Genomic DNA, 15,582 nt, shown 5'->3' with positions numbered 1-15,582 from the left:
GCGCGGCCCGCCGGCTGCCCCCCTCCCGCCGTCTCTGACCCCGTGCGGCCGCCGTCCGTCCGCACCGGCGCTTGGGGCTCTGCGGAGCCGCGCACTCCGCTGCAGAACCGCCCATGGCACCGCAGCCGCGGTACGGTCGTGGTCCGTGATTTCATCGGAACGTCGCTGAGAGCGTGCCGGGGCCTTGGTAGAGACGAGCAAACGGAGTACGGGCTGTACCCCAGAGCTTCTCGGCTGGCGAAGGAGTGCTTTTAAAAATATATGCGAGTTGTCTCTGTTGTTGATATTTTGGTATTCTTTTTTTTTGTTTTTTAAATTATTATTCTCTTTAAAATAAAAAGTAATGCAAACAGTAAAAGGGGATGTATACATAACTTTTAAAAAACGTATAAGCAGTTACTCATCTAGCTCATGCTGAGTGGTAAACGCACGACAGCCTGAGGTTTGGGTACTCTCGAGGGGCGGCAGGGCTGCGGGGTCCGCGTGGGAGAGGGGCCGGCGAGTGGGGACGGTGCAGGTGGGAGACGCCTGTCGCATCTCCCGTCCCTGGGTACCGAGGAGTGTGTGTGTGTCTGAAGGCGTATGTATTCAGTGCGAGTATGAAAATGTGGACCAGCCTTTGATTTTGACATATCTTGGCTAAAGTGTACTTTTTTGTATGTAGTTCGGACAGGCCTTGAGTGCCGAGTGCTTCAGCTTCCTTTTTGCTGGGATTATAAGCCTGGGCCACCACACCTGGCTTCAAGTGCCTATGTTGATGTGTCGCTTGTTTCGTTGCCTTGGAATGGTTGCTGCATAAACGTGTGAGAGACAGGTCTCAGCACGGTGTGCACACTGATGTTCAGCGGCACGTAATAGGAAACCAACATGTGGACTTGTGTAGTTTATTGAAACGAGTGGACAAGAGATTGCAGGCTTGAGTGGATAGGATAGAGTGTGTAAATATACAAGAATACTGTATTGGAAACTTAGAGAGGAAAATGTGTTTATGAACTGGTAGTGACAGGAAAGTGGGAAGCAAAGTAGAAGTAGCCGAAGGAATAACTACTGATTATTCTAACTTGTGATTTCTGTTCCTATTTGTCAAAATAATGTTCTGCATATCTGTTTTTTCGATTTTATGAAAAAACCCGTACTGATTTTTTCTTTATTACAGAATATGTGTTCTCTGTAAAACATTTGAGGAAATAGCCTTTGAGTTAAAAAAAAAAGAAATTTTAATCTCAATCCTATTAACTGTTAACATGTTCCTCTCCTATTGGTCATTGGTGTGTGTGTGTGATGTGGGCCCCTTGGTGGGCCAGTTCTGTGATACAGATTCAGCAGTTGTTGGTGAAGCTAAACCTGGAGTATAATTCTCCACCCCTTTCAATAATTTTGTGATGACCTAATTCCTTATGTTAAATCCTATCTAAGGTAATTCTTTTTTTTGCAGTTGACTCTGAAGTGTTAAGTTGTTAACTTTGTGGATATAATTTCATATCATTATTAAAATTAAACTTTTTATTATACAATTATGGATTCACATGCAGTTATAAGAAATAATACAGAGGGATCTATATAGCTTCTAGTCAATTTTTTCAATGGCAGAATGGTAACATCTTGTAAAACTGTAGTAGGTTCACAGTTCCAGTGTTGACACTGATACAGTGAAGATCCAAAACATTTCCATCACTACTAGGATCTCTCCAGTTGCCTTTTGATAGCTACACTCGTCTTCTGCCCTATCATTTCCTTAACCCCTGAAGACTACCCATCTTTGCTGTTTTTACAGTTTTGTCATTTTTGAAAACGATGTGTAACTTATATCACATGGTATGTAACCTTTAGGGGTTGAAGTTTTTCACTTAGCCCATAATTCTCTGGGGATTCATCCAGGTTGTTGCCTATATCAATAGTTTCTTCTCCTCTTCCTCCTCTTCTTCCTCCTCTTCCTCCTCCTCCCCCTCCTCCCCTTCCCCTGCCCCTCCTCCATCCTCCATCCTCCATCCTCCTCCTCATCCCCTCCCCCTCCACGGTGTGAATGTACAATAGTTTATCATTCATCTTCTGAGAATGTGTGGGCTGTTTGTAGTTTTTGGCTATCGCCAAAAGATAAAAGAAAAAAGAAACAGACGTTTGTAAGCTTATATATACATGTTTTGTGTGAAAATAAACCTTCATTTCTCTGGGATAAATGTGTCAAATGGTAGTTGTATGTTTAATTTTTAAAGAAACTGCCAGACTATTGTTAGAGTTGCTGTACCATTTCACAGTCCTACCTGCAATGTATGTGTGATCCAGTGTCTTTTTGAGACAGGGTCTCAGTATGTAGTTCAGGCTGGCCTTGAGCTCACTTTGTAGCCAAGGCTGGCCTCGAACTTGGAATGATCATCCTGCTAGCGTGCACCACCACACCTGGCGAGTGATCCAGTTTCTTAAACCTTCCAGTGTTTGGATAATATGTGTGTAATGGTATCTCACTGTAGCTTTAACAAATTTCCCCATTGGCTAATGATATTAAAATCTCTTTGATATACATAAGCTCTTTGTGTTTCTTGCTCATTTTTAAATGGAATTGTTTTTGTTTTTTCATTGTAGGGTTTTGAGAGAGATTAGGATTTTCCTCAGAAATATGGTTTGTAAAAATTAAATTTTGGCTAAAATTCATCAATTAACTAATTTTTCCATATATATATTTAGAGACAGGGTCTTGCTATGTAGTTCAGGCTAGCTTTGAACTCACTGTATATCCCAAGCTGACCTTGAACTCAGGGCAGTCCTCCTGCCTCACCCTTCCGAGGGCTGGAATTACAGGCATAGGCCACCACGTGCGGTCAGTTTTTCCTATTGTAGATAGTAAGATTATTTGGGGTGTTAGGTGTAACAATGCATTGCTTCCTCCTAGATAGATGTATAACATATGTAACATGTGGGGGCAGGGGGCACCAGCAAAGACCACACAGGCTTGTGTAAAGGCAACATGGTGTGGAATTTATTGTGTCCGGGTGCAGGCAGGCAGAGAGTGCGATAAGCCCGTCTGCCCCAATCAGAGAGAAGTGTTTCCCTTTTATAAGGATGGAAAGAAAAAGGCAGGGGACACTGGGCGAGAAGATCTCAATAAGCATCTTTGGTCAAAGCTTTCTGGCAATCTTTGCACCTCAGTGGGCAGAGTCCTTGAAGTGTCTGATGTAAATTTTTGGGTGTTTCCAGATGTCCCCAGGACCTGCAAAATGCCTTGTCCTGTCTTAACCTCCTTTCCTGTGCTTGCCATGACAACATGATACTGAGCTGAGTTCCCCGCAGAGAGTACAGTTTCTACTTCTGCTGGCAAGCAGGTTGGGGGCTGAGGGAGTCTGTGTGTGTGTGTGTGTATATATATATATATATATGTGTGTGTGTGTGTGTGTGTGTGTGTATGTGTGTGGTACTAGAGGTCAAATTCAGGGGCACTCTACCACTAAGCTACATTCCCAGCACTTCTTAGTTTTTTTTGAGACAGGGCCTCACCAAGTAGCCTAAGGAGGACTTGAATGTGGATCCTCTTACCTCAGCTTCCTACAGTTCTGGGATTACAGGTGTGTGCCACTGCACCTGCCTAGAGTTAAGTCCATATATTAGTTATCTTTCTGTTACTGGGACAACATACCTGACACCCGCAACTTAAAGAAAAAGAGGTTTAGTTTGGATCATGTTTTCAGAGGTTTCAGTCCATGGTCAGCTGCTTCCAAGGCAGAAACATCATGCAAAGGGTCATGGTAGAGGTAAATTGTTCAAAGTATCATAGCCGGGAAACAGAGATAGAGACAGGCACAGGGAGAGAAAAAGAAAGAGCAACACCCTCCAAAGGCATAACCCCAAATGGGCCTCACATCCTAATAGTCTGTTCGGTTATGAACTCATCAGTGGATTGATCCATCGATTAGATTAGTGCCCTCATGACTAATCACTTTCCTAAAACTTCACCACTGAACACATGAACCTTTTGGGTGACATTTTGGATAAACCATAGTGTCTGCCCCTGACCCCCAAAGGACTGTTGTTCATCCTCTCACTGTGCAGAATGTGTTCAGCCCATCTCCAAGAATGGCCAAAATCTTAACAGTTCCAGCAGCATTACTCAGAAGTCAAATTCAAAGTCTTCTTTTGAGACTGAAGGCAAATTCTTAGCTTTGATCCCATATAAAAATAAAAAAGAAAGTTGAGTATTTTCAACATGCAGTGGCACAGAGTAAACAATCCCATTCCAAAAGGGAGGAATGGAGGCATAGAAAGGAATCGGACCAAAGCAGAAGGAACTCAGCAGGGCAAACTGTGTAGTCCTGTAGTCCATGTCTGGCACCTGGTAGTAAGATGTGAACTGCAAAGGCTGTGGGCAGCCCGACTTACAGCCTTGCCAGCTGTAGCCCACATCGCATCTCTCATGGGCTTGCCCTATTTGCTACCTGCAGCTTTTTCCAACAGATGTTCTTCCTTCCTCATATCTCTAGCTTCCTGGGGTCTCCACTGCTTCATGCTTTCACTCTCATAGCTTCATGCATTACTAGCTATATTGTTAGTTCCAAACTACCTTTTGAGCAGGCTTAATCACTGCTCAAAGCCCTATAACAGTCTTTCTATGTTAAAAGATCCACGACCACAAGTCAATTTAGGATTTAGCTTCATTACTGCCTGAATCTTACACTAGTGTTCATTCTAGAATGAGGTGTTACTGATGCGATTTCCTCAGTCTTTGAGGCCAGCAGCAGTGCACCTTGGGTCCTTTCGCTGTAGTCCTCTCTAATCACAGCTGCTGAAGTTTCTGTTCCAAAGATGCATATGATTAGATGGGCCCACTTGGATAATTCAGGATAATCTCCCATCTCAAGGCCCTTAACCTTGATTATATCTGCAGAGTCCTTGGTACCATGTAAGATAACATTTTTACTGATTCTGGAATCAGGACTTGGACACATCTTTATGAGGGCAACTATTTTGCCTGTGATTTACTTTTGATAGGTAATTACATTTGAAATGAATTTCTTGCCATCCTTGTATGCTGTTAAACAGCCATTGTGAAGCATCATTTCCAGCACTGCTTCTCTCTGCTGAAGCATGAGTTAGTGTAATCATCTCCTTTTTTCCTTTAGTGTGTTTGGCAAATTTAGATGGGGTGATTAAGCAGGCACATGTACAGTCCACTTGTTGTTGTTTATCATTAAGTCTTAGAACTTAGCCTATGTGCTAAAATGTCTACTCTTTGGATTTGCTCTGTTTTCTATTTGTAGGGATTCACTTACGTCCTTATCAACTGGAGGGAGTCAACTGGCTAGCCCAGTGCTTCCAGTGTCAAAATGGCTGCATCCTGGGAGATGAGATGGGCCTGGGTAAGACCTGCCAGGTATGTTACTAGAATGTGCACTGTTCCCTGCCCTGAAATATCTCCTCACAACTCATCATCATCTTTATTTATTTATTTATTTGTTTGTTTTTTTCCGGTATCAGGAATCGAACTCACGACCTCACGCTTGCCAAGCAGGTGCTGTGCTGCTGAGCTAAATCCCCAGCCCCATCATCATCTTTAGATGATAGCTGCAATGTGTATTTTTATAGTAGGTTGTGAAATGCCCAAACATTTAATATGTCAGAACCTTAGAGTTGATTTTTGTAGTTGGGGGGATGGTTTTGAATTTTGTCACTACCACTGTCTTATCTGGCCTTTGATATGTATCTGTGAGAAGACATTCCTGAGTTAAAAATGCAATTAATTGGCCCAGAGACAATACTTTTCTCTGTGTAAAATAAGTATTCCTGTCCAGGAATCAAACTGACCCTGACCTCTTTAGCAAAACTTTATGTAGTTAATGGGATTGCTTATAATATTAATGTCCTAGTTTCCTTTCCTTGCTTGCGGGTGTTGGGCATGAATTCTCTGGTGTTGCAAACAGGACAAAACTTTTGACAGTTCCTTAGCAAGGCAAACTTTGCTTCTGCAGAAGGGTGCATAGCCAGACAACTCAAGCAAGCACATTGAGCGGGCAGTCTCGAACACGTAGACTAGCCTATATGCAGAACAAAGCAAAACAACTGTCAGCTCAGCTGTCTCCTGTAAGGCTCACCTTATGTCCATAAATTTTAAGCTGGAGCAGTCTGCATATAGGCTAGTCTGACTAGAGTTATTCAGAATACAATGTGACCTCTGAAGAGCGTTCTCTGAGATACTTCACTTATCACGCCTCATTTTCTTTTTTTTTTTCACACCTCACTTTCTCAGGCTAATCTGTCTGTCCTTAGTACATTCCTGAACTGAGAACTGTGGAATTAGATCAAAGATCAGTTTTCTAGATTTCTGTGGGAGCTCAGCTAAGAGGCTCTTGGACCCATCAGGGGCCCCTTCCTGCACTCTCCTTTGCATCAGTCATTAGCATTATCCTGTTCACTTTGTTCAGAGCCAGCAAATTCCACTTGTCCTTTGCCTTTCTAGGTCTCCTTTAAAAATTCCTAGAAACACCAGATTTGATAGCTCACACCTGTAGTCCTAGCAGACTGAAGCCTAAGGATCGTATGAGTTTGAGGCTAGCCTGCACTACATAGTGAGACTCTGTCTCAAAACAAAACAAATCTGTAAAAATATACCCCCTCCACATTTGTTTTACTAAAAGTTTGTTCAGAATTTTTGCATCTATATCATAAACAATACTGAGCAGTGATTTCTTTCCTAAAGTATTTTTGTCTGACTTTAATATTGAGTTAAAGCTGGCCTCAAAATGTGTTGAGAAGTGTTCCCTGTTCAGCTTTCTGGCAAAGCATATGTAGAATTGGTACCATTTCTTCCTTAAATGTTTGGTAGAATTCACTAGTGACTTCAGATTGTTTTGCAAACAAATCTGGTTTATGGTAATAAAAGATAAACCTCTTCTAAAGTGGCTCCTCAGGGAAAACTAAGCAGAATGTTTTTACTCCAGTTAGATTGCTTTTTGGGGGGTTACTTTAGGCATAGTTTTTGCTGGGAAGCTATAGATAATTTAAAGAGAAAATTCCTTCCTTTATAAAATTAATATAATCTTATTTAAAGAATTAATCATAGCACTGTAGCCACAGCCATAAGTAGCAATGTGTGTTTTACATGGTTGAAACTATAGTGCCTGTATAGTTCACATACTTTGTGTTTTTTAATCTAACACTGCCGTTATAATTTTACATTTTATTTGTTCTTCACAATCATTTTTAACTGACTACATAATATTCCATCAATGGAACTTACTATTTTTACTTAAATGTCTACAGAAGCAGAATGGTGAGTTTTTCCCTTTTTTGGGATATTTAAACTAATCTTGATATGAACACCTTTGGGCATACAGCTTTCTCAATAGTTTGAATTATATCTTAGGATAGATTTTTCATAGAAATAGCTCAGCATTTGGGGATGGAAGCTTCTCACACATTTTTGTTTTACAGAAAGTATTATTTTTCCTGTATGTCACAGCAGTTTTCAAGTCATAAGTGTATGTGGCATCTCCTGAAGTATGCTCACTCGGCTTTACAAAGATTCATTTCACATCCTTACTCCGGCTTATGAGGATAATTTATTGTCTGTTTTTTCTGTTTGAATGTGTGCTCCAGGCAAGCAGGGAGTTTGTTTTTGTTCACCATTATTTAGCAAGAGCTTAGCTCAGTTTAGTGCTAAGGTGATTCACATGTACACGTGGGAGGGAGAAAAATAGTAGGAGAAGGAGGGAGGAAATTGTGGAGGGAAGAATATAAGAAGGGAAAAAAATACCCTGAAATGATGAGCCCAGCAAGCAGCAGGGTCATTTTTGGGTCCCTTTTTCGGTCATTTTTACAGCCCTGTCATGACATTCCTGGCTTTGGTTTTAGAGTATTCCTGATCTTATTCATCAAATGTTTTGTTTTCATTGATTTCTATTTTTCCTTTTCTCTTTGCATTAAAGACTCAATTATGTGAATATTGAGCCTCATTGTTAGCTACTGAAATAATTTACGAACATAAATTCCTTTGGCAAATTTACTGAGGTTTACATGATTTCACTCTAGGAATGGGTTACTTTCCTAATGTGTAGAAGATTGTATATATTTTGTAAAGTGAGTCATAAATAAGAGTTTTGTGTTCCCTACAGCTGTGGGAGCTTTATGGTTGTTTCTTATGGGGAAATCTGATCAAAACTGTCTTCTTCTGTGTTCCAGGCTATTGCTCTCTTCATTTACTTGGCAGGAAGATTAAATGATGAAGGACCATTTCTGATTCTTTGTCCCTTGTCTGTTCTGAGCAACTGGAAAGAAGAGATGCAGAGGTACTGTCTTAATTACTTTTCTCTCATTGCTGAGACAGAATACCTGACACCCAAAATTAAGGAAGGAAAAGTTTATTTAGCTCACAGTTCGTGGAGTTTTCAGTCCATAATCTGCTGGCTCCAAGGCAGAGTGGCACATGGCAGAGGGCAACAGTTCATGGTGGTGGAAAACAGCAGAGCAACGAGAGTAAAAGGGAGGAACAGTGGCAAGCAGCCTCTTTCCCTCCCTTATATTATATGCAAACTACCCACCCCAGAGCAGGTGTAGTGCTCCCATCCATAATTCCAACCTTGGACCATGGATCAATCAAAAAACCCTAGAAGCCCACGCTACAACTGCATGAGGCTTTGGGGGGACGTCCAGACATAAACCATAACAGGTACAGAAGCAGATGTGGCTGAAATTTTATTGTTTATGTTGGTTAAGATATTTTTCTGGATGATATATAAAATAGGATTAAAAAAGCACTTTGCCATAATGAATAAGTTCATCATTGCAAAGCTCTGAACTGAAGCGATGTAAGTACACACTGAGAATCTGATAGGGCGAGGGCCCATTTGATCTTACTGTTACCTGGCAGTTCACAGTCACTGCTCATTTTTTAAAATTTTGCTGAACTAAAGGAGAAACAAACCATCCTTTACCTTGTAGTTACATAGGAAGTAACATGGAAAAGATAGTTTTACTTTCAGAGTCAGCACAAGACCCTGTTAGACTTGGCCCCTCTTACACAGGACATTACCCTGAGGTTTAACCATTCCTATAGATAAGGTTTAAAGCTTCAGGACTCTAGGTACAGGGTTATATTAGTAAGCTTCCCCTTGCTGGGACAAAGTACCTGGCACCCACAATTTATTCATTTTTTTTTTTTTTTTGTCTTTTTGAGACAGGGTCTTGCTGTGCAGTTCAAGCTGGCCTTGAGCTCACTCTGTAGCCCAGGCTGGTCTCGAACTCACAGTGAACCTCCTGCCTCAGCCTCCTGAGTGCTGGGATTACAGACATGTGCCACCATGGCTGGTCTGACACCCACAATTTAAAGGAGAGATTTCACTTGTCTTATGGTGTCAGAAGTTTTGGTTCACAACCTGCTGGCTCCAAGGCAAGAACATCATGTTGGAAGGGCGTGGCAGAGGAAAGCTGCTCACCTCATGGCATCTGGAAACAGGAAGCAGAGCAAGGGAATAAGAGGAAGGGGTGAAGACTCAGATACAGTATCAGAGATCAGGCCTCTGGGGCCTACCTAGACATGCACATAAGTGTGGTCTTCCAACCCTCTAGGTGAAACCCAAAGTCAACTAAATTGACAGTCCAGCAATCAGCTTAACTGTCCAAAGGCTCTAAGAGGTCTTCATGTTTCCAGATAGGCATACCCTATCCCACGGCTCAGGCATTTGGGTTTATCTGCCTCTTTTCTTTGGATTCAGATGTGCTCCAGGTCTTTCCTGTGTAACATATGCAGGTGACAAGGAGGAAAGGGCCCACCTTCAGCAAGACTTAACACAGGACTCACACTTTCATGTGCTGCTGACTACTTATGAGGTACTCATTTGTTTCTCTGTGCCAGAAACTCCCAATCTGGGACCTTTATAAGTTTTCAAATCCACTAAAATTGTATTTAACTTTTTTTGGAAGTACACATTTTCTGAAAGCAGAGTCTGTCTTCATTATATACTCAAAGAGGGACTGTGACTGTCTTGGTTACTTTTTTGTTGTTGTTGCTGAGGCAAAATACCTGATGCCCAGAATTAAAGAAGGAAAGGTTTATTTAGCTTACAGTTTGTGGAGGTTTTAGTCCATAATCAGCTGGCTCCCGAGCAGAGTGGCACAAAGGGCAACAGTTCATGGCGGCGGAAAACAGCAAAAGCAACAAGAGCAAAAGGGAGGAGGAGTGCAGCAGCAAGCTTCTTTCCCTCCCTTATATTGTATGCAGGCTGCATACAATATGTATGTGTAGCACTCACATCCATAATCCCAGCATTGGACCACAAATCAATCAAAAACTAAAAGCCCACCCCATGACTGCATGGGGATTTGGGGGGACATCAGGATACAAACCATAACACTGACCAAAAAAAAGTGAAGGATCATTGTGCCTCAATTAGATTTCTTTCCTTCTTTCCTAGGCTCCAGGGGGAAGCCTTCGAAGGGTGGTAGCACTTGAGTTGCTCTTTATTAATGAACAGGAGGAGTCAGGCTGGTGGAAATGGTTTTGTGTATGGAAGCATCCAATCTACTGGGGGATAAGTGTGGAGGACACAAAATCTTGATCTTTAAACTAAGACTGGGTCACTGTAAGTGAGACTTTCTACCTAATCATGCCTCCTTTCTACTTGTAAGGTGATGCTAGAAATTATGCTTAGGAGCTGAGTGTGGTGGTTCATGTCTGTAATCCTGTACTCCAGAGGCTGAGGCAGGAGGATTATGAGTTTGAGGCTAACCTGGGTTACCTAGTGAGACCTTGTATCCAAAAAAAAAAAAAAAAAGAGATAAAAGAAGGAAACAAAGAAAAAATAAAAATAATGCTTAGAACTTTTTTTAACTTATTGAACAAGTAAGATGTACTCAGTACTAGCTTTTTTAATGTCTTCCTTAATTTTTCAGATTTGCTTGAAAGATGCACTATTTCTAAAATCGTAAGTCGGTTGTACTACTTTAGAAATTGTGGGATATATTACAAAAGTCATCTCTCCTTCATGTGCCGCTTTCCTGCCTTCTTTTGTACGTCTTTTCTGAGTTTTGTCTAAGAATAGGCAGATATTGCAGCCTCCTGTGTTCTAGCCTCTTACTCTTTAGCTGTGTATCCTTGGATTAGTTACTTAATCTCCATGAGCTTCAGCTTCTTCAGCTATAAAATGAGAATAATTAAATTTCTTACCATGGATGGCTGTTGTGAGACATGAAATGAAAAATACTTGCTTGGTTAGTAGATACTAGACAGTTTTCATTGCAATTTGTGTAGACACCCGTCAGGACTATTGTTGAGAACTTTTTACTGTAATATATGAGGTGAGTCATTTAAACCCTTTACTGGAGATAACTGAAAGTACGGTAGTAATCAGTACTATAAAATTAACTTTTTAAAAAGGAAATTTGAAATACATTTCTAATTACTTAATTTTGGGGCTTCGTATTGACCCCTTGAAGTACCAGAACCTGAGATTTAACTGCTAGTACTACCTAATAGGAATGGGTTATTGCACTGTATGGTCATGCCATGATAACAGCTATGATCAAAATTAAAGAACTAGATTTTAGGTAAATAAGAGAGGAAGATATTTTGGCGGGGTTTCATTCTCCATAGCCTGTGTAGTTGTAATATAGTTCGATGGGAATTCTGCATCTTTAATATTCAGAAATTATTGTTTTCAAAGTTCTTCATCAGTATTTTAAATTTTTTTCTGTCATCCAGGTTCTTGTGACTGATCTATGCTTGCATCATTTTGAAGCACTAAAGACTAGGATGTAGATGATTTTATGACTTCCATCTAATATTTTGTTTTACTAGTTTCATATAAGTGAGCATATTATCTTGCTTTTCTTAAGAAGACTATATATTCTGCCTATATATTTATTTAAATTTTATTTTTGTGGTGCTAGGGATCAAACCCAGGGCCTTACACATGGTAGGCAAGTGTTCTACCACTAAGCTATTTCTCCAGCCACTTTTAAAAATTCTTAACATCCTGTTTAACACTTGATGAAGTCTTACTGGAAATGACTGTTCTAGGAGTTACTGGCAATTCTAGGAAAGTAAATCATAGCACTATCCTAAGAGGACATGAAGTCCAATAGAGGGATAAGAAGGACATAGATATTCACAGTACAATGCAATATGTGGAAAGTTTCAAAAGATAGTAAAACTGGGACATAAATGTTGTTGAGTACTTTTTATAAATTAGATTTCATGAAAATCCTTGTAGGCAGGTCTTAGCACACAGTTTACAAATGAGAAAAATAAGAGATTAGGTAACCTGCCTAGGCTACTTTGTTAATAAATGGTAAAGCAGACATTCAAACTCAGCAGTCCAGCTTGTACCTTCTTTTTTTTTTTTTTTTTTTTTTTCAGCTTGTACCTTTACTAGAAGAACTTCGTAAACTGTCTGGAAGAATTGGAGGGTCACACTGTTCTACAGAAACAGCATCTATCTTAGATAACCTGTTCTCAATGCATTTCTAGATGGATTTAAGAACCTTAGTAACAGAGAAACATTTGTAATGTTGACCCAGAGTACTAATCCTAACAAAACAGATGCATTCTTTTAACATATTTGTTAAGGTTCTGTTTTCCATTACTGTGTTGTACATTATGAAAATAGCAGGGAGATATAATATAATTTCTGCTTTAGTCAGACAGTTATGGACAGTTAAGATGGTACATGATGATCATATGAAAGCATTGAAATATTTTGGACAGTAGACTTGTAAAATCTTTGATCGAAGGGATTAGGAGTTAGCTCATTGGACTTTCCTTTTACAGTCGGGGTTCCTTCCACTTCTTCCTCTCCAGGGAGGATGTCTCTTTCTTTTAAGTCTTCAGGCATACTAAGCAAGTATTGTACCACTGAACCACATCCCAGCCTTAAAGTGTCTTAGTGATTTTTTTTAGACCCACTTTCTATTCTCTCTCTCTTTCTCTTTTTCTATCTCCCTCCCTATCCTCCTGCTTCCCTTCCTTCCTTCCTTCTACCCTCCCCTCCCCTTTCTCTGGTCTCCCTTCCTCTCCCCAATCCTCCCCTTTCTCTTGTACTAGGGATTGCAACCAGGGCCTTTTCACAGAACTACATCTCCAGCCCTTTTTTATTTTGAGACTGTCTTATTAAGTTGCCTAGGCTGGGCTCAAACTAATGATCCTGTTCCCTCAGCGTCTCAGAGTGTGAGGTTTACAGGCATATACTACTACATTTAGCTATGACTGCAACTTCTGGAGAAATTGCTGTTCTAATCCACCACACTATACCCATGAGCTCTAAATTTACAAATGCAACAGATACATTTTCCTTGACATGTCTGAAACGCTGTACTTGATTTGGTTTACCACTTCCCCATTTTAAAAACCTATATCTTTTGCTACTATGACCTCACTGTCTCTGATTTTTCTTGTGATTTTTCAGCTCTGCTTTAATGACCTTGAACAAGTCACTTAATCTTTTTGAGCTGTGGTCTCCTTGTTGGCACAGTTATGTGTATTTGCCATGTGCTCTTTTTTTTTTTTTTTTCTCCGGTACCGGGAACCGAACTCACAACCTTGCGCTTGCCAGGCAGGCGCTTTTGCCGCTGAGCTAAATCCCCAGCCCCTTTGCCATGTGCTTTTGGACCACATAAACTACAAGCTCAGTGTCTGGCACAGAGTGCAATGTTACAAATGTTTTCTTTCTCCTCTGTCTCTGGCTTCTTCCTTTTTGTATGTGTGTCTTTCCCATCTTGGAGAAAAAAAATTCCTTTTACTACCTTCTCCAGATGTTGTCTTATGCATGTAGCACCCTCTCTGATCGGTAGACATTTCTAATAGATGGCTCACTGCTAGTTTTTCTAACAACAGTCACAATTTTGTCATAAGACTTGATTGCGAGATGTGTATGAGTCAGAGAAGCTAAAAGCTTGGGTTTTCTTTCACAGCTTTTCTTGGAGTGTTCTTGTTGTGGATGAAGCTCACAGATTGAAAAACCAAAGCTCTCTGCTGCATAAGACACTTTCAGAGGTAAGCTCCAATGGTTGTCATAGCTTTTATGGACACTCCTCCCTTTTTAATAGAGCAGTTCTGGGTTCACAACAAAATTTAATGAAGGTGCAGAGAGTTCCCTTGTTTTCTTATGCTCACATAGTTATAATCTTTCCATTATCATCATCTTCCTCCAGAGTGATACATTTGTTACAACTGATGAACCAACCCTAGCACATCGCATCACCTCATGTCTATAGTTTAGGGGTTCACTCAGTATTGTACATTCTGTGGGTTTGGATACATATGTAATGGCTTGCATCCACCATTGTAGTATCATACAGTGTGGTTTCTTTCATTGTCTTAAAAATTCTCTGTGTTTCCATCTTTTCATCTCTTCTTTTTTGTAGCTGCCTCTTTAAAAAGAAGTACTAGTTTAGGCCTGTACAGAGACAATTTAATCCAAATATTTTTTTTCAGTCGGATTTCAATAATGATAACATTTTTAAGTAACCAGGTGGTATTTAATATGACCCAACTTCTCCTTCCTTACATCCTTTCTGTAGGAGATAATGTTTGCTAAAATCTGGTTATGAAATGAATAAGGCCTTATTCCAGTAAAATGCATTGTATTTTTGAAAATATCTCAGTTGTTTTGATTGTCCTGTATTTCTTTACAAAAATGACTTTTATTACACTTCATCTGTTTGTAATAGCAGATATATTGGGCATATGATGACCTTCCCCGAGTTTACCTGTTTAAACTTGACAGTTCACATGGAGTCATGAAGAGATCACTTTCATACCATTGAATATTACATCCAGTCTCTCTTGCTTATCTTTGTAATATTTTTGACTATGATCCACCTGCTGTCATTCTTTTCTTTTGATCTTTTGGATCATTCTGGCAAAGTAGATGAGAAATACTCCAGTTAGATTTGCCCTATTTTCTGAGGAATGAATGGAATGTGAACTATCTCCCTTGTTCATCTGGTAAAGGCTTGTTCCTTTCTGAAACCAAGCATATTAATTTTTGTGATGATCCTTGAAGTGTGTTCCCCTTCCTATAATAAATCACTTATATTTAGAGGTCATTTGGAGGAAAATCTCAGGTCTGAATTCTGTATTTTAGTGGCCTGAAAGTTGATCCTACTTACAATGAACAGTCCACAGGCTAGCCACCTCATTTTTTTTTTTTTTTTTTCTGTACTGGGAATTGAGCCCAGGGCCTTCACAGTGAGATACATTTCTAAACTCCCCACCCCCTCTTTGAGACATAATCTCACAATGTAGTTGAAGCTGGCCTTGAACTGTGTAGCCCAGGCTGGCCTCAAACTTGTGATCCTTATGCCTCACCTTCCCAAATGCTGGGATTACAGGTGTTTGCCACCACACCTGGCTTCTAGGCCTTTTTATTTATTATTTTGAGATAGGGTGTTGCTTAGTTCTCCAGGTGGAACTTGAACTTGCCGTCCTCTTTCCTCAGTCTCCCAGAGTAGTGGATTATAGGCTTGTGCCATCGTACCCAGTCTGATCACTTTAAAGGCTCCATCTCTTAAGATTATCACATTGGCAGTACCTGGAATTTGGACAGGACATAGTCACACCATAAAATTGTCCTATTCCTAGTTTCTTTTTTTTTTTTTTTTTTT

General features: G+C 40.3%; 1 protein-coding gene across 2 annotated transcripts in view; it reads left to right on the top strand.

The window, feature by feature from the left end:
- Chd1l (chromodomain helicase DNA binding protein 1-like) overlaps nucleotides 1–15,582 on the top strand; it is a 56,583-nt gene that overhangs the window by 553 nt on the left and 40,448 nt on the right. Inside the window, exons 2-6 of one of the 2 annotated variants that reach the window (XM_005413466.2) lie at nucleotides 5,247–5,359; nucleotides 8,164–8,270; nucleotides 9,696–9,810; nucleotides 10,873–10,904; nucleotides 13,888–13,969. In XM_005413466.2, the coding sequence (XP_005413523.1) occupies nucleotides 5,247–5,359; nucleotides 8,164–8,270; nucleotides 9,696–9,810; nucleotides 10,873–10,904; nucleotides 13,888–13,969 (449 nt within the window). The remainder of the gene's footprint in view (nucleotides 1–5,246; nucleotides 5,360–8,163; nucleotides 8,271–9,695; nucleotides 9,811–10,872; nucleotides 10,905–13,887; nucleotides 13,970–15,582) is intronic. The other variant, XM_005413468.2, reaches the window with a different exon arrangement.

The sequence above is a fragment of the Chinchilla lanigera genome, unplaced genomic scaffold (genome assembly GCF_000276665.1).
Source record: "Chinchilla lanigera isolate Chin_1 unplaced genomic scaffold, ChiLan1.0 scaffold00167, whole genome shotgun sequence".
Classification (NCBI taxonomy): domain Eukaryota; kingdom Metazoa; phylum Chordata; class Mammalia; order Rodentia; family Chinchillidae; genus Chinchilla; species Chinchilla lanigera.
The sequence above is the reverse complement of the archived record's forward strand: the minus strand, read 5'-3'. Positions and strand labels throughout refer to the sequence as shown.